The sequence below is a fragment of the Pyrus communis genome, chromosome 1 (genome assembly GCF_963583255.1).
Source record: "Pyrus communis chromosome 1, drPyrComm1.1, whole genome shotgun sequence".
Taxonomy (NCBI): domain Eukaryota; kingdom Viridiplantae; phylum Streptophyta; class Magnoliopsida; order Rosales; family Rosaceae; genus Pyrus; species Pyrus communis.
This window is the reverse complement of record NC_084803.1, coordinates 42,843,942-42,862,897: the sequence shown is the minus strand read 5'-3', so window position 1 is coordinate 42,862,897 and position 18,956 is coordinate 42,843,942. Positions and strand designations below refer to the sequence as shown.

General features: G+C 38.4%; 2 protein-coding genes and 1 pseudogene across 3 annotated transcripts; 2 read left to right on the top strand and 1 right to left on the bottom strand.

Annotated features, from left to right (window-relative positions):
* Positions 1–2,431: 2,431 nt before the first annotated feature.
* On the bottom strand, positions 2,432–5,634 carry LOC137713433 (receptor-like protein EIX1). Of its 2 annotated transcripts, XM_068452734.1 has the most exons (2): positions 3,053–5,634; positions 2,760–2,942 (listed from the first exon to the last, which is right to left on the bottom strand). In XM_068452734.1, the coding sequence occupies exons 1-2, from the start codon at positions 5,449–5,451 to the stop codon at positions 2,906–2,908; spliced, it is 2,436 nt and encodes an 811-aa protein (XP_068308835.1). In that variant the 5' UTR covers positions 5,452–5,634; the 3' UTR covers positions 2,760–2,905. The 2 variants fall into 2 exon arrangements, with proteins under 2 accessions (XP_068308826.1, XP_068308835.1); XM_068452725.1 differs by having other exon boundaries at positions 2,432–5,629.
* Positions 5,635–6,364: 730 nt separating this feature from the next.
* On the top strand, positions 6,365–15,041 carry LOC137728279 (tRNA (cytosine(38)-C(5))-methyltransferase 2-like). The gene is made up of 7 exons (XM_068467116.1): positions 6,365–6,611; positions 13,246–13,340; positions 13,442–13,552; positions 14,177–14,270; positions 14,348–14,466; positions 14,554–14,855; positions 14,970–15,041. The coding sequence occupies exons 1-6, from the start codon at positions 6,365–6,367 to the stop codon at positions 14,818–14,820; spliced, it is 933 nt and encodes a 310-aa protein (XP_068323217.1). The 3' UTR covers positions 14,821–14,855; positions 14,970–15,041.
* Positions 15,042–15,075: 34 nt separating this feature from the next.
* LOC137713424 (uncharacterized) lies at positions 15,076–18,919 on the top strand (annotated as a pseudogene).
* Positions 18,920–18,956: the final 37 nt, after the last annotated feature.

The following is an 18,956-nucleotide window of genomic DNA, read 5'->3' as shown; positions in this document are numbered from 1 at the left end:
AAAATAAATAAACCAATAAATTCGTAAACAATTTCATTTTCTTCATATTCTTACACACAAACAGGAAAGTGCAAACCCTAACCTTCTAATTTTCCTCCCAATTCCAAGCTCGCAATTCTCAACCCTACAGACTGGAAATCCCTAATTGAAGCCGGTACACAAAGGATCCAGAGCAATATTGTTCGCGTATTGATCGAATTTCCAAAAATCTCAAGCAAGGTGAGTCAAATCTGTTCTAATTTTGATTTCTAGGGTTTCGAATATACGCTCTCAATGCTTTGTTCGTTTACTTTTATGTTAAATTGAATACGTTTGGATTGTTTTGCTAAACATTTTGGTGTTAATTGCTTGCCCAAGAACTCCGAGTCTGATACTGTATTCAAATTTGGAGCTTTTCATTAGCTTGGTGCAGTTTGATATATTGGGGCTTTGGGTTGAGTATATTTTGCTTATTTTTTGTTTTGTTTCATTTTAGTCAACATACTTTGAATTTGTAAACTGTTTCACTTCAATCTGGAAAAGTATGCGCATGAAAGCTTTTCCCTTCCACTAAAAGAGGATGTAGCAGCAGGAATACATAGGTTAGAATTGAATGCTTATCGCAATACTCTGGTGGCAATGCATGCTTCTGGGTCCTTAAGCTGGGAACAAGAAGCGTTGTTGACAAATCTCCGTATTTCACTTCACATTTCAAATGATGAATATTTGATGGAAGTAAGGAACTTACTTTCTCCAGGAACAAACTTCAATCGTAGATAACTTTTATCTTTAGGATGTTCAGTAGCATTCTTTGTTAGAATCAGAGAATAATTGTTACAATTTCTCATGCTTATCTTGATTGTTCAATCTGTACTGAAATTTAAACTTGGGAAATCTGTACTGTTTCGTGTCATCTGTTTTTAATAATCTCATTACCGGTTTTTCTCCATTGTAAGAAACAAGTATATATTGCTACATTTTGTTGTGCTTGTTTTAGTTTCCAATGTCTCTTTTTTTTTTCCTCCAAAGTTTCCAATGTCCAGTGATGTAAGTATGTAAAATTTGTAATTGGGAAGCTATGTACTTTATCGTATTAAGAAGTAAATATTTGCACCCTTTTTCCCTTTCGGAAGGCTTGTGCTTTGTAGCTCTTATGTGCAGTATTTATTGAGTATTAAACCAGAGAGGATCTGTACATATCCAGGATCTTGTCTCTTGTGACTCAATTACATCTGTTTAGTTCTATGGTGATGACAAGGATGAACACTTAGTCTCCTTATGGTTTTTGTTTTATCATAAGGACTTCTGTGTCTGAATTCTAGATTTTTTGCGAGGTAAAATGAAAAACCAAGTTTTTGATCCGGGAACAAGGATCACCATATTCTTACCCCCCACTTGCATGTATTGCTAGCTAATGCATCATGCACCATCTTTCGGTTCTATCATTAATTATTGGTTGAATGAGATGGTATCATTATGTATGTGGCAGATTGGTTATTTTGTTCTGCATATCACATGGAATATGAAGTGTGTTGTAATGCCATATTATCCTTTTACTCATTGAATTGTGCTTGGTTTACTTGTTACCATGTGAATGCATACAGAGTTCGGTTTCATGGTTCTTATTTCAAATCCCTGTATTTTCAGGGCCAAGGTTGGACCCTTGCTTGCCTTGCCTTGCTTCCAAAAGCTTTAGATGATGTTGGGATTTATCATTTTGGCGTGTACAGTGGGACAATCTATTTCCAATTTTCTTGGTGTACGACAGCAAATGATACAATTGTTTCCTCTGTTTCTTTGATGTGGTTCTTTTCAGCTTTGCTGGGAACCAGGACTCATCTTGTGCAAAGAACATGAACTTTTATAAGGTTTCCAGCTTGCTTGATGCAGTTTACCTCATCTTTTGTTCTATGAACTCTGTATTTTCTATCAATTTTCCGTATTGCTTGACATAAAAAGCTATGTTAGTTTAGCACTATTTCCATGCACTTTCTGAATTTGCCCAGTAAACTTTCTGTATTTTTGTTTTATCGTAATGAACTCTGAAATGTTTATATGATCCACATCCATCTGTTTATTCGAGACTCCTTAACTGTCGGTACCTTGTGCATTTCATTGACAACCTTACATGGCTCCGAATTTACCATATAAAACCCCTGTTTGGCATGCATTTATTTCCTTTTTAGTTTATGTACTTCGATGATAGTAATCTGAAGGCACTAATATTTCTGTTTTGATAGTGTCATGACATTACAAGCATATGATATGTTCAATTTAAAATAATAATTCTGATGCTATGAGCCTAAACTTATGATGGTATTGAAATTGTCATATTTACAGGAGGTGATTCACGCAAGTAGAGAGAAGTGAAAGGGAAGAACTAAACTTCTTTGGATGATGAGCAGTAACTAGATTCTTGTTGTGCAATTGTTTATTTGGAATACGATTATGATAATTGCGTATTTGTTTGAAATTAGCAAGAAAATTACTCTGTTCGCATACACAAACATAAATATTGGTACAACTTATACATGCAGTAATAGTTATGAAGATTCAACAGTAATATCATAAAGCTTTTCAAACATTGGCGTACCCAAGTTGGTTAAAGCAACGCTCTTTCTCTCTACACTTCAGTTCGAATGCTCATAGTTTCTCTTGAATTATGGCATAGAACTTGCTCACAATGTTATTTTGGAACCGCGAAAACCCAGTACTCCATGGCATGTTCAACAACAACGAGCCAAGAACACTCCAAAATCCAAATGCAAACCCTAGTCCCAAGCTCAGATCGAACCAACCGTCTTCTAGTAAAAGACCAATTCCTCCCTTTTTTTGATCACCCGATGAAACCGAACTCCCACCATGGTTTGTGCTGCACTTCTCCAGTGGAGGTCCACAAAGTTTATTGCCAAAGAAACTTGACCGATCAAGGCTCTGAAGTTGTGTGCTTTCCGGAATCTGTCCTGTCAGATAGTTGTAGGACAAGTTCAAGTTGCTTAGAAATGTTAACTTTGACATGCTTGGAGAAATCTGACCGGTAAGTTTGTTCCTCGAGAAATCGAGAGATTCTAACCATCTCATATCACCAATCTTTGAAGGGATGTTTCCAGCCAAAAGATTTCCTGATAAGTTGAATGATTGCAAACAGATGAGGATGGTCAGCTCTTTAGGGATCTCTCCGGATATAAAGTTGTCTGAAAGGTCCAAGCTTGTCACCAAAGTAAGTATTTTGTTGTACTCCACCTCCCTACCTTTTCTCACCAAGATTACATTCTCTATGTAGTTGTACTGGAAAGAAGTTTCATCATCACCAAATGATTCAGAGGAGAACAAAATGGGGTCTCTCGAGTTTGAAAAATTTGCCATGGCTGTGAAATTCTTGAAACATGTTGGTATTGCTCCGGAAAGGTGGTTCTCCGCGAGGTCCAGGATCTGGAGATTTCGGAGATTGCATAGTTCATGAGGAATGTTGTTGTGAAGCATGTTCGAACGGAGGTTGAGAAATCTCAAATGTGAAAGGCTTTTACCAATCCATGTTGGTATGCTTCCAACAAATTCATTTCTGTGAAGGTCAAGAAGGACCAAGGACTCACATTTTTGTAGGGAAGTAGGTACTTCTCCAGATAAGTGATTATTGCGCAAGTGCAACGATTGGAGGAGTCCTAAGTGCCCAACGGAGGCTGGAATGTTCCCACCCAAACTGTTGTTTTCTAAGTTGAGAACTTTCAAGTATTGCAGATTGTCCAAACAGTCAGGAATTTCTCCGTTGAGAAAATTGTCTTGAAGCTGAAGAATTTCAAGTTGTTTTGGCCCATCAGTCTTGTCACACAAGAAATGAAAGAGAGTTCCGGAAAATGATGAGTTGGAAAGATCTAGTGTAGTTATGTTGGAAGAAAATAGAGGTAATGAACCGTGGAACTGGTTAGAACCTAGGTTAATTACTTCTGAAAATCTAGAATCTATATTCGGAACTTTTCCGTACAATTGATTGGACGAGAGATCCACAAATAGTAATCCAGGAGAAGAAAAGTTCCAAAACCAGGTAGGAATGATACCTGAAAGAGCTGTATTTGACAGGTTAAGAGCATACAGATTTGTTTGAGTTTGAAGCCATGCAGGCAACTCTGATGGCTCTAGATGCCAAGAATTTAGAAACAAGGTGTATAATTGGAAGGGAGGAAGCCAATCTGGACTAGTTTTCAGAGTCAACGAATTTTCGCTCGCAGAAAAGTATTTCAGTTTTGTAAGATTGGTGAAATGAACTTCGGAGACAACACCCTCTAATTGATTGTTACCAATGGCCAAACCTTCTAAGCATGACAGACTTCCCAAGGATACTGGAATTGGACCTGATATTGAATTATTTGAAAAGTAAAGCGAGCCTAAATTTTTGAAGTTACCAAGCTGAGACAGATGACCTGAAAGATTATTATCTGATAGATCTAAAAACTCAATGCGACCTGAACTGCACGTAGACAAGCTTTCAAATATTTCTGAAATGCTTCCGCTGAAATTGTTCCTCGGAAATTGGAGAGACATCAGCTTACAAAGGTTTCCCAATGAGTTTGGGATTTTCCCATCAAGTTGGTTGTCTGATATGTCAAGATTGACAAGGGCTGTTAAGTTTCCAATGGAACTTGAAATTTCACCATGAAAGTTATTTTCTGAAAGAACTAGTGTTTCAAGATTGCTAAAAGTATACAACCATTTGGGAATTATAGAACTGATAGAGTTGTAATCGAGATTAAGAACTCGAAGACTAGTCATGTTCGAAATTCCGCCTGGTAGGACACCTAGATAACATTCAGACATATGTAGTTCTACCAGCTGAGAGGGAAGTGTGCTTGTCCCCTGCAACCAATGTGATACTTTGCTAAGATCTATAGCAGCAATATCCAGGTGTTGCAAATGAGAAAGGCCAGAAATCCATTGAAGGTTCTCAACTACAAATTTGTTATCAAACAGAGAAAGAGTGCGAAGACTCGAGAGGTTTCCTAGTTGAGGAGGAATTGTTCCTCCAAACATTGCTTCTGAAAGGTTGAGATATCTTAAACTTTTCAACGAACCTAAGAAGCTAGGAATCTGTTTTCCTTCAAAATCATTTCCGTATAGGTCCAGGTAGCTAAGATGCTTTAAATTGAGCAGAGAAGGATTTAACTTACCACCCAAGCACAAACTCTCATTTGAAAATTCCTCATCTGCATAATAATTCCCAAGGTGGAGCTCGCAGACATGACCGGTTTTCTTATCGCAGATAACTCCAGTCCAGTTGCAGCAGTCTCCTTCGCTGCCAACCCAAGATGAAAGCCGGTTTGAAGGATCCTTGAGGTCTTGCTTCAACATCAAAAGTGATTGTCTCTCATATTCCTTGCAAGGCGCACTGATCAGATTGCCATTGCATGAGCAAATGCTAATAGTTATTACAATGCTTAGAAATCTGAGAAGTGAAACAACTCTCATGGGATTATCCATATGGTTTTTTTTTTTTTAATATAAACTATATATCAAGTCTTTGGGGTGAGTGGGGAATGAGTAATTTGTAGTGCTTTCATCCAGTTATATAAACATATTATTGAGGAGAGGAGGTCCAATTGTGGCCTACTCAATACAATATGTTGAAAGATAATACCAGCGTCAGTAAGCGTGTCACGCTCAAGAGCAGTGCCAGGAAATTTCCTAAGGGCCATGCTGCATGTTGTACTTGGCATAATTGCACTCATAAGGGTTGCAAGACTAATACAGTGTCGGTCAAGCAATAGACAAAGTCACGATTGCTTATCAAAGAGCTGCTATTTTGTCTACATCCATCTCCACATCATGGTAGACCAACGCGTTGCTGACTAGTTCTTAGGTCAGTCAAGAAGAAAAAGACGAAATGGAAAAAGACCGACGCGTTGCTGACTAGTTCTTAGGTCAGTCAAGAAGAAAAAGACGAAATGGAAAAAGAAAAGTGTGACATGCCTTATTCATATCACATTCAGACCTAATTTTCCACGCACAAAGATGGTCCTTGGTCCAACCCCAAAGAAAACTAGTGTGGTTTTAAACTTTTAATTAGGGTAGAATTTTTTTTTTTTTTTTTTGTTTAATGTTTGCTCAAAATCTTCCTGGCTTCAGAAATCAGGGCTAGTAGCTTTCAGATAATCTTAGGTGGTGTATCGTATATAGAGTTTGATGGATTTTTACGGAATTATGAATATATGAATTTTGAGCTTGATCCATGTGGAATTTTACTGAATTCTATTTGGATTATAATGGAGTTTTTGAGACTTCTATCAGAAAGTTTAATAGAATTTGTGGATTGTCATAGATATTTTAACGACTAATTTATAAATAAGCATTGCTGTTTTTCAAATTTTCATTATTTGAACTGGTGATTATTACCATGACAAAGTGGTCATATGACGTGGTGGCACCAACAAAGCTGGTGCAAGTGCCATGTGGTGATGGTCATCAAGATGGTGATAGTATAGGTGTTGTCTTAAGTGGCTGCAATAGTAGGGGTGCTGATTGTGGTGGGCAACATGGTATTGGGGTGGTGGAGGAATGGGGATGGGGCGTGGTGATGGTAGTGGTAGAGAGAAGCGAAGGGAAAGAGCTCCACAACAAGGAGGTGTATTTGGTCGTGCAAGGTTGCTTACTGGACAAAGTTTGCGATATCTAACACTCAATTCGACACACCTGAAATATAGTGAAATATGATTTTCACAATTGAGTTAGGATTTGTGGTTATCTCATTTGTTAAATAAGCATGCTAATTTGAATTGAACTTAATTGAAGTATGCAACACCAACAGTGTCAACATTGGGAAAAGAACATGTCAAATGAGCTTCACTGGTGTCGCACGCCATCTCAGCTGCCATGTTAATATGTAACATTATATCTTGCATCTCTTTTTCCTGGTGTCTGTGTGGTGCTGTATTAATGGTAATTTTGCTATGAGGGATATAAAAACTTTAAGTTACGTGTGTTAATGGTAACTAGCAAACGATGCCAGTGCGGTGATGCGGGAATGAAAACCGTACAAATTTTTTTGTATTTAGTATTATTTATACACTAGCCTCTTGCCACACGCATACGCGTGTGGCAATTGACCTTTTTATATTAGGTTATGTCTTTTAATTTTTTTTTAAATAACTATTTTATATTTTTATTAAAAAATTATTCATAAAAAAAATGAAGCAAAACCATGAAACCGCCCACTAACATGGGAGTTTTTTTTTAATTAAAGTTTTAAATTTAAAATTCATTCAAAATTAAAATGTGGTGAATTACTTTAAATTCTTATGGTTCAATTGTAATTTTAAGAATTCTTGAAGGACAATTTTTGGTATTTTGAATGCTTCACCAAACTGGTCTTCTCCCTTTATATATATAGATAAAGGATAATACTTTGATGTGTACATACTTTTTACACTATTTACATACAAAAGTTTTGATAGATAATGCTATTGATAATCTCACAATATATGCGGATAATCACGCTATTTTACTCTACCATAACCAAACTGTGTAGTTCTAACGAATCTTAAGTCGTCAATTAATCTCTAAAGGAAAATGTCTCTATTAATTAGCTGTCGGAGTTCCCTGAATGGCTTTCCCCCACCACCTGGTTTCATGGATTGGCAGAAGTCATGGTTCCAGATCTCCAGTTAAACAATTTGAAGACACATCAAATCTCAGAAAGTTTGAACAAAATCTACAAATTAACTTGTACTATTTATCACATGTGAAGATTGGTAGACAATGAAATGAATAATATGTAAATAAAAATTGAAAGTGATTGATAGCCAAACACTGAACTCACCACAACATGTATGAGTTCTACAAAGGTTTAAGAGCTTACATAGAAAAAGAACGATGTCAGAAGCACAGGAAAGGGGAGGTGATGGGATTGTAGTAGAGGTCACGGTGAAAAGGAAAGCAGCAGGTGTATCCACCAGGACTAGGACAATCCACCATAAACAAATGTAGGAAGAAAATACAATTGTTGAGCATTACCTAACCAATGCCGCAAGTTGAGATAGTAAGTCAAGCTATTCCTCACCATGGAATCATATGAATTACTTGGCCAAGCTAATCTCATGTATCCATTAACAGATATATAAGTGGAGACTAAGATTTTATATTGTTGAAATGCTGAATTATGTTATCTAATTATATGCAATGACATTAGTGAAGACTAAGATTCTATAAGTGACGATATGAATACATTTACACTATGTTTGGACGAAGAAATTTAAGATTAATAAGGAATTTTAAAATGACGGAAATTGAATTGATGGGATTTTATTTTCTAGAATTTATGAATTTTCTTGTTTGGTTAACCTAAGAGAACAATGGAATTGAATACGGAATTTGTTATTTTTAAGCTCTCAATCATATAAATTGAGAAATGACACCTACTTACATGGAATTTAAACTTGGGAATTGGAGGTCCTAATTTCCAAGGTTTTTTTCACGGTGAAATTCTAAATTCCTATGTTTATAAATCCAAACAAAGGAATTAGTGCAAGTCAATTTACAAATTCTGACATTTATCCAAATTCTGACATTTATTTTTCTCATCCAAACATAGCGTTAGGGAACTAATCAAGTTCCTTACGAATGGGAGTAGTTAAATGCACTTTGAAATGGTCATCTTGTGCACTTCATTAGTGAATTATTTAAGTCGCCTTCTACTGATAGAAGTATATATATTCCACAATCTATTACATTGAAATAAGGGGTACTTTGAGAATGATTAGACCGATTCCAATTTTTAGAAGTCATGATAATGGCTTACAGTATTGTGAGTAGACATTAGAGACCATGTGTGAAAATTATAAACCGGATTCTCCATTAACATAATCTTCCATGAAAATACTAACAAATTTTAACAATATGCTCATATAAAATTGCAAACTTAAACTGAACTCATTATTAGCATCTAACAAAAATAATAAATAACATTAAATCCCACTAATACTTCAAAGGAAAAAAAAAAAAAAAAAAAAAACTGATAGTATTGGATCTGACCTAAATTTCATCGCCACGGTCAAACTTCTCCGTAGCACGATATTGTCCGCTTTGAGCCCCGACAACGCCCTCACGGTTTTGTTTTTGGGAACTCACACGAGAACTTCTCGATGGGCCACCCATCCTGGGAATGCTCTCGCAGGCTACTCGCTTAACTTTGGAGTTCCCATAGAACCCGAAGCTAGTAAGCTCCCAAAAGGTCTCGTGCTAGGTAGGGATAGGAATATAAATATAAGGATCATTCCTCTGGGCGATGTGGGATGTCACAATCCACCCCCTTAAGGGCCCGACGTCCTCGTCGGCACACCACAACCAGGGTTAGGCTCTGATACGAAATTGTCACATCCCGGCCCGGGACGGATCACTTCCCGGACCCGCTTCACCACCATAGCACGATATTGTCCGCTTTGGGCTTACCATTCCCTCACGATTTTTTTTTTGGGAACTCACGAGCAACTTCCCAGTGGGTCACCCATCATGGGATTGCTCTAGCCCATTTCTCGCTTAACTTCTGAGTTCCTATGGAACCCGAAGCTAGTGAGCTCCCAAAAGGCCTCGTGCTAAATAGGGATGAGAATATACATATAAGGATCACACCCCTGGGTGATGTGGGATGTCACAATCCACCCTCTTTAGGGGCTCGACGTCCTCGTCGGCACACACGCGGCCAGGGGTAGGCTCTGATACCAAATTGTCATATCCCAACCCCGGGGGGACCACTTCCCGGGCCCACTCCACCACCGTAGCACGATATTGTCCCCTTTGGGCCCCGACCACGCCCTCACGGTTTTGTTTCTGGGAACTCACACGAGAACTTCCCAATGGGTCACCCATCTTGGGAGTGCTCTCACGCGCTACTCACTTAATTTCGGAAACCCGAAGCCAGTGAGCTCCCAAAAGGCCTCGTGCTAGGTAGGGATAGAAATATATATATAAAGATCACTCCCCTGGACGATGTGGGACGTCACATATTTAATTCATATCTTCATCATTTTTCTCATCCTTGATTCTAGATTCGATTAGGATGGAAGATGGTCTGAATACCAATATATACCATGTTGAAAGTGCAGTTTCATCGGGTGATCAAAAAGAGGGAGGAATTGGTCGTTTACTTGAAGATAGTTGGTTCCATCCGAGCTACGGACTAGGGTTTTCATTTGGTTTTTGGAGTATTCTTGGCTCATTGTTGTTAAACATGCCTTGGAGCTCTGGGTTTTCACAGTTCCAAAATAACATTGTATACAAGTTTTATGCCATAATTCAAGCGAAAACTAGGAGGATTTGAACTTGAGTGTAGAGAGGAAAGACAGTGCTTTAACTAATTTGACTATGCCAATGTTTGGAAAGTTTTATGCTATCATTGTCAAATTTTCTTAACTATTTCTGCACATATACACTGTACCAATAATTGTGTTTGTGTAATCGAGTAATTACAATGATTATATTTCATATTAACAACTGCATATAACAAAAGCCTGATTACAAACTGCCCATTATCCAAAGAAAAAAGATACATGAGTTCGATATATTGGAATTGAAGATCCCTAACAGAATCTTCTAGTCACAAACTCTAACAGCCATTCTGGATCAATCAGAATTCCTTGACAAATCCAAGTTTCGTACGCTTAACGGAAAATCTAGTCCACGTAAAAAGGCACACAAAAGAACATAAAGCGTAACTTCATCTTTTCATGTTCCCTCATAGCTAAATTACGAGTAATACATCACCACACAGACTTCAGGAAAGAGATGCAAGATATAATGCTACAGACTAACATGGCTGCTGAGATGGCGTGCCACACCAGTGATGTTCAATTGACAGGTTCTTTTCCCACTGTTGACCCTATTGGTGTTGTTACATACTGCGATTCAGTTCGATTCAACTTAACATGCTTATTTTACAAACGAGATAACTACAAATCCTAATTCAAATTTAACAATCATATTTCACAACAGTTCATATGTGTCTAATTAAGTGTTAGATATCTCAAATTTGTCCTATAAGTAACCTTGCACGACTGTATATACCTCCTTGTTGTAGAGCTCTTTCCTTTCGCTTCTCTACCACTATCATCACCACGGCCCCACCCCCATTCCTCCACCACCCCATCAACATGTCTCCACCATAATCACCATCCCTACTACTATTGCAACCACTTAAGACAATACATAGAATATCACTATCTTGCCAACAATTACCACGTGACACTTGCACCAACATTGTTGTCGCCACCACCTCATACGACCACTGTACCATGGTAATAATCACCATGTCAAATGATTAAAATTTGAAAAAGAGCAATGCTTAATCATAATTAGTCATTAATACACACACACACACACACACGCTTACATATGCTTGATATGTGGATGCATATTAATATGTTAGTCGCTGACGAGACTAGTGACGATATTTATAATATCTTTAGATCATTTGTGATCTATTTTCACCACATGGTCATCATGTGATTTGTCGTATAGCTATCTTTAGTCGTAGATTTGTTTTGCAGGTTATATTTGTTCTAGTAGACGCTAGGGTTGATGATTATTACCGGTATTGAGATTAACTAGTTGATGCTAGTATATTTCCTGCTTGCTATACTTATGTTAGTGGATGCTAACATGATTGATTGAAGGAAGATATAATTTCTGGACCTAACTTGATGGTTTTTCATTGATATTGATGAATGAGACTTTACTATTATGGTAGTATTATATTATATAGTTTTTCACTATGTATATTTTCAAAACAAGGGTTATTATGTTTAAATGAGGATTTTATAATTGTGATAAAACTGGTCCACTCACATTTTGTTTTATTGACCCCTTCAGGACGTAACGAGACTAAGGAGAATATCAGTGGGGACAAGTGGGCTTGGCAGTGAGGCCTTCATCCTCTAGGTTTTGGGTGATGGCTCTTTTACTGCAGTTCTATGTTATAATAATTATTGCATGATCACACTTTTGGTTATGCATAGCACTGCACCTTGTTGTATTTACTGTTGTGTGAAACTTCTAGCTACTCAGATGTGATGTGATTAATAACGAGGTCAAACCTTAGATAATACGTGTCCCTAAGTGGGGAGGATGATAAGTACTTATGTAGCAGCTTTGGATTTATTATTTCAATGAACATCTTTTGGTTCAAATAAAAACTGATAGTATTGTCCGCTTTGAGCCCCGACCCGCCCTCACGGTTTTGTTTTTGGGAACTCACAGGAGAACTTCTCGATGGGCCACCCATCCTGGGAATGCTCTCGCGCGCTACTCGCTTAACTTCGGAGTTCCCATGGAACTCGAAGCCAGTGAGCTCCCAAAAGGCCTCGTGCTAGGTAGGGATATGAATATACATATAAGGATCACTTCCCTGAGCGATGTGGGATGTCATCACATACATAAACACCAAAGAAGAAAACTGAGAGCAAAGGAGGTTTTTTTTTCACATGAAGAGTTTTTTATTTGGATAAGGGATGTGATATCCACACACTTTTTTTTACTTCTCTCACATCTTTTTAGTTTTCAACTGTCGGATTGGATAAATTAAAGAAGATCAACGGACAGAAATTAACAAGAGGTGTGTGAGAATAAAAAGGGGTGTGTGGATACACACCCCTTTGGATAATTGTTCCCAGTACATAGGACAACTGCTAATACTATAGGGCAGCTCTTTACAAAACATCTAAGCCATACATGTGGCAATAGTTTGGAGATGCAAAGACTTACAAAAATACCAAAATGGACATGCAAAAAGATAACATAGGTTAACTTTAATACTCCCTCTTAAAGCTTTCCTGCTTCACTCCCAGAAGTTGTTTTAGGTAGATGAGTTTGTCCCTTGGTGAAGATATTTGCAATTTGATCTTCTGTCATGCAACAGACCACCACAACTTCCTAGTTCAATGACACCTCTGCTGTAGTGATGCTTCATAGCAACATGTAACCTAAAAAAAAACGTCTCTCCCTTGCATCCGCACTCCCACGTTCTTTCTCACTCTCTTCCTCTCTTCTTCTGTTTAAAAACCAAATAAAAAAATGTTCACACGCACACTTTGTATGTGGGCATATATATGCTAGTGTTTATTAAAAAAACAAGAAACTGTGAAAAATAACCAAGCACAAGAGGTCTTTGCTAGGTAAAGTGATGGCCGACAAAAGTGAAACTATCATAAATATTTAAGGATAATGGGTAAGAAAAATGGATTCCGATTCCTCCATACTCTTGGAATTGGAATACAACCTCCAATTAAGGAGTCCAATTCCATCAAAATGAGGAATTGAATTACTTATTTTGTGTGAGTCTGACATGGCGGGTCCTCGAGTTCTACTGCGGCATTGGCGGCATGGTAATACGATAACCCAAATACCCAAAATACCCCTTTTTGCTTTCCCATTTTTTTATTTCTTCAACGCTTTTTGCTCAAGTTTGCATCTTTGCGATTGTCAGACGTACTCGCTAATGAGGGCAGGAGTGAACGCCGAAGTTGTGGAAGCGTTCGACATCAACGACACCGCCAACGACGTTTACCAGCACAATTTCGGCCACCGTCCCTATCAGGTTCTTCCCATTTTTTTAGTTTAATTTTGTAATTTTATCCAAATTCAAGGTCCTTTTTATACAGTGTGCACAGCCTAAGTACAAATTTGTGGTGTTTGTTGATTACTTGGGGATCAAAAGTTTGTATATATATGGCTACCCAATTTGAGTTTCTTGCACTTAGGGATCCTTGAGACTGCTTTTGTAAGAATCATTCTGCTCTTAAGCGCTTTTGTAGAAGTGCTTTTATCTGTTGAAATTGTTATTGAAATGCAAAGTGCTTAATGCTTCCGGCGCTTTTATGATCCAAAATACTTATTTAAGTTTTTTTTGCCAAAATAGGCGGAAGCACTTTTGGTTATAAAAAATTACTTTTTGTCATTCCATGAACAGTTCCAAACAGGCGCTTAATCTCTTAGATGCTGTTAGTTTTGGATGTTTTACATTTTGTTTGAATATTTTGGTTTAAAAGTGCTTTTCAACTGGTTCTGCATTGGGTCAGTTTTGGATTAGTACCATTTGTTCCGGTGTTTGGTATTTTGAGCTGCTTTTTGATGTTTGGCTTTTCAACTGCTCAGACATGATGTTTCCTAAACCTACCTGAGCTCATCTTGCACTGAAATTTGAATATTCTTGTCTGTACAGGGTAATATTCAGAGCCTTACTGCTGCTGATCTCGACCGTATTGGGGCGGATGCATGGCTTCGTTCTCCTCCTTGCCAACCTTACACTCGACAGTGTTAGTTTTCATCATTTTCGTCTTTACAGATGTATGGCAACGGCTTAAACAGATTTTCACTAGTTACTTATGGATAGGTCTCCAGAAGCAATCCGGCGATGCTCAGGCATTTTCATTTCTCAACATTATTGAGTTGATACCACACACATCTCGACCTCCAATGGTGTTATTTGTGGAAAATGTTGTCGGATTTGAGGTCAATTCTTGAAAGTTTTACCTTAATTGTAGGTAAAATATTGATTTGATTTTGTTCCAATTCCTTTGTTTTATCTCCTGGCTGCAGACATCTGATAAGCATACAAAAATGATAGAGATATTGGGAAGAACAAATTTGGTTCTGCAGGAGTTCATATTGCGTCTGTTACAGTTTGGTGTACCATATTCCAGGCCACGCTATTTTTGCCTGGTAGCCTCCTCTCTCACTGGTTTTCTAGGTCATTCAGAAGCTGTTGGAAACCTCTTGCTCTTATTCTTTCCAAGAGTTTTAACTCATAAATTCATTTATCCAGAAATTTTACGAATAATGGATGTTTATGCAGTGAGGCTATAATAAGGAAAATCTCCAGTTCTTCCTAGAATGCAAAAGTAAGATAAAGAGCCTTGTCCGTACTAGAATACAAATATTAGGATCGCTGTCTTAAATCATTATTTATGTTATTTCTGTTGAATAACTCCGCCCTCCTCTCCCTTTCTCTCAAGGAATCCTTAATGTGGCTTAGATATCGTCTATCCTGATTCAAGACGATGTTGTTTTACAAAAAGTTACTATCGATATGTGAAGGGTACAGGCTCCCTTTTGGCAACTCTGCAGGTTAGATTACACGTTTGGATTAGCATGGAAAATTATAGGATCCGTGTGCTCCAAGTATGGAATAATGACAGATGGGTTGCGATCGGAAAGGTAAACTTCTATCTGGCTCATTGTTGCTTGGATGTTTTAGGCCTCCAAGCAATGTTGGCAGGAACTGTTCATCTTTCTTCATTAACAAGGTCTGCTGCTTCTTTTGATCTCCTTTTTTTTTTTATGTCGTTTTGTTGGCCTTAAAAATTGCTTAAACTACGTGGCGGGCAGGCCCTTCGGTTGTCTCCAAAGTATTTAGCACTTTGAAAATGCCTTTTGCTCTCCAACCTAGTGTATAAAATAAAAATATGTACGGCAGTGCATGTGGGTTTCGGACATCGAATTTGGAAATTCGAGTCCCGTTTTCAATAATTTTAGTAGTAATCGATTAGGTTGCTAAATAAAGGTTATGGAACTTTGGCTGTGAATGAATAGAATTGGTTGGTGGATATTGGTAATTGTGGTTTCTTATTAGAAAGACAAAATTAAATTGAATAGGGAATTTCGAATGGCTTGATTCTGTCTTTCGGTACATAGGCGGTCTAACAAAGGTTAAATGCAGTCATGAAACAAAAGAAAAAAAATTATTTGCATTTTGGTCATGTCATGTACAAGTATTGGTGACGCCATGTGTCAATCTTGGATGTATCTCGGGATCAGCACGTGACAATATCGAATGTGTACAATTGAAAAATGTAAATTATCGGTCTAATTTTCATCTTTTTTTTTTTTTTTTTTTTGGTTCATGTTTGTCTTACATTATAGTAATGGAAGAGAGATTTTTCAGTGTAATCGAAACATGGAGTGATACACTACGTATCTCTATACAAAATGGTAGGATATGTGTGTTAAAAAGTTAATGACTTAAAAATTAAAATTTTCCACCATTTATATAAAAACACATGACGTACCACCGTGTTCTGGTCACAAATGAAAATTTTATCGTAAAAGAATATTTTGAGATAAAGTTCATGCAACAGATTGGACCCAAGTGAAAATCTGAAAAGATAAATTTATAGTTTTCTTAATTTTTAAGAAACTTTAGGATTTTAGATAACTTTCTCTCTTTCCTTCTTCCACAAGGAATTGTTCTAATTATTTATTTTTTTGGTCGAGTTCTTTATTAATTAGTTTTCCGATTCCTACTAGTATTCCAATTCGTAGACGATTTTACATTTGCTTCCTATATAAAAGGATTTAGGGTTAATATAGGGTTGTTTTATCTTTTGCAGCTGCACCAAAACTATGGCGGCAATGGCGATCTCTATGAGTCAGAGGAGGCTGGCGACCGAAGATGGCTGTAAAAACAGCGGGCCGAATTCACGTCGTCACTATTTGGGACACGATGATGAAACTCATGGAGTTTACATGCCCCCATTCAAGTTGTCCCGTATGATGAAACAAGTCGAGGATAAGAGAAGCGTTGAGTATCAGCGGTTGACGTGGGACGCCCTCAGAAAGAGTATCAACGGCCTTGTCAACAAGTTGAATGTCACCAACATCAAGTATATAATCCCGGAAATTTTGGCCGAGAATCTGATTCGCGGACGTGGTCTATTCTGCCAATCCTGCATGAAAACGCAGACGGCGTCGCCCTGGTTCACTAAATGTGCTTGCAGCATTGGTAGCTGTTGTCAACACAAAGTTTCCTGAGGTTGGTCAGCTTTTATTGGGAAGACTCGTCTTACAATTTCAGAGAGCTTTTGATCTAAAAGACAAGCCTCAGCTACGATTTCAGAGAGCTTTTGAGCGAAAAGACAAGCTTCGGCTACTAGCCGCCGCGAAGTTCATAGCGCATCTGGTGAACCAGCAGGTGGCTCACGAGATTATAGCTTTGGAATTGCTCACTTTTCTGTTGGACAATCCTACAGACTTCAAGGTTGAAGTTGCCGTTGTCTTTGTGACTGAACGTGGATCAATGCTTCGGGACCTTTCGCCTAAAGGCCTCTATTTTATCTTTGAGCGCTTTCGTGGAATTCTTTACCAGGGAGACATAGATCGAAAACTTGTTCGCTAAGCAACGGGCCAAGTTTCAGGGTCACCTGGCTTTTCTTCCCGAGCTGGACTTAGTAGAGCAAGAAGATCAGTTGACGCATGAGATTTCTCTTCGAGATGAGATTGATCCACAGACTAGCCTTGATCTCTTTCAGCCCGATCCTGATTACCTCGAGAGCGAAAAGCGGTACAAAGAACTCAAGAAAACCATTCTCGGTGACGAGTCTGAAGATAAAGAAGCCAGTACTTATGATGCAGTTGATGCAGTTTCGGATAGTGAGGATGATGAAGAGGAAGAGGAAGAGAATGAGCAGCAGCAGATGGAAATAAGTGACCAGACACAGACTAATCTCGTAAATCTTCGAAGAACAATCTATCTTACAAGCATGTCCGGTTTATGTTTCGAGGAGGTGGGACATAAGCTGATGGAGATTAAGCTCGAGCCTGGCCAAGAGATGGAAGTATGCATCATGCTTCTGGAATGCTGCAGTCAGGAGAGAACCTACAGCCGCTATTATGGTCTCTTGGGGCAGAGGTTCTGCTTGATCAACAAAGTCTACCAACAAAACTTCGAGAAGTGCTTTGTGCAGCAGTATTCCATGATCCACCGTCTTGAAACAAATAGTCTACGTAATGTTGCGAAGTTTTTTGCGCATTTACTCAGCTCAGACGCCCTCCCCTGGCATGTGCTGGCCTATATACGCCTGACGGAAGAGGGCACCACTTCATCTTCTCGGATTTTCCTCAAGTTCCTTTTCCAGGAATTGTCACAGCATCTTGGCATTCGATTGCTGAATGAGCGACTCAATGATCCTGCAATGCAGATGCAGGGCTGTTATGATTCTATTTTCCCAAAGGATAATCCCAAGAACACCCGCTTTGCTATTAACTTTTTCACATCCATTGGGCTGGGCGGCGTCACTAAGAACCTGCGCGAGTACTTGAAGCAGATGCCCCGGCTCATATTGCAAGAACAAAATCAAGCGTCAGATGAAGATGAACATGAGAGTGCTAGTTCTGAGTCTGATGAAAGTGAAAGTGATAGGAACAAACGACACAACAAGCACAAGCGTATGCGACAGAGTGAAAGGCACGAAAGACACGAGCAGCACAAGCGTAGCAGCGGAAGTGAAAGGCACAAAAAACACAAACGATGAAACGAACCGTTGTTCGAAAAAGAAGAAAATAGAATTGAGTTTTCTTGTTGTCCAAGTTAAGTGTTTCCTTAACCCTAAACCGTTATTTCAGTTTATTTTTACACTAGAGATTTCAGTTCAATTTTCCACAGGTATATAACCTGTTACGAAACCAATATTCATCTATTACAAGGGGGAAATTGTTATTGGTACTCTAAAATTCTCATTTTGTACTCCAAACTTTCTATAATTAAAAAGAAAAATATATTTGTGAGAATTGCAAAGAGTGTCAATATCAATGACTACAATAGATTAACGGTGAGTACAACTTGATGGACACAATCAGTGTATTGCCGGTTGTCGCTAAGAGAAACGGCAACTACTAGCACGCGGCGGTCAACTTCGATGATATTAACTTCGAAGTTAGTAATTACGCCTGCTTCACGGGCGTCAAACAAGAACTAGAAAACGACCAGGAAGGGCGGAAGTTTTGTCGATGCGCTTCACTAGTTCCATTGATATGTAATTTCCGGGACATTGATGCGACCGAACAAGTTTCTTGAGTGCCCGTTGTCTACCTGCCCAGTTCTGGAACTCAGACTGAGGAGTGCTTTGACAGTGTCACACCTTAAAACACCGACTCCAAGGTCTCAGACGGTTCTTTGCAAAACCAGCTCGGATCAGATTCACAGGATGTTAAATTTGAATGACCAA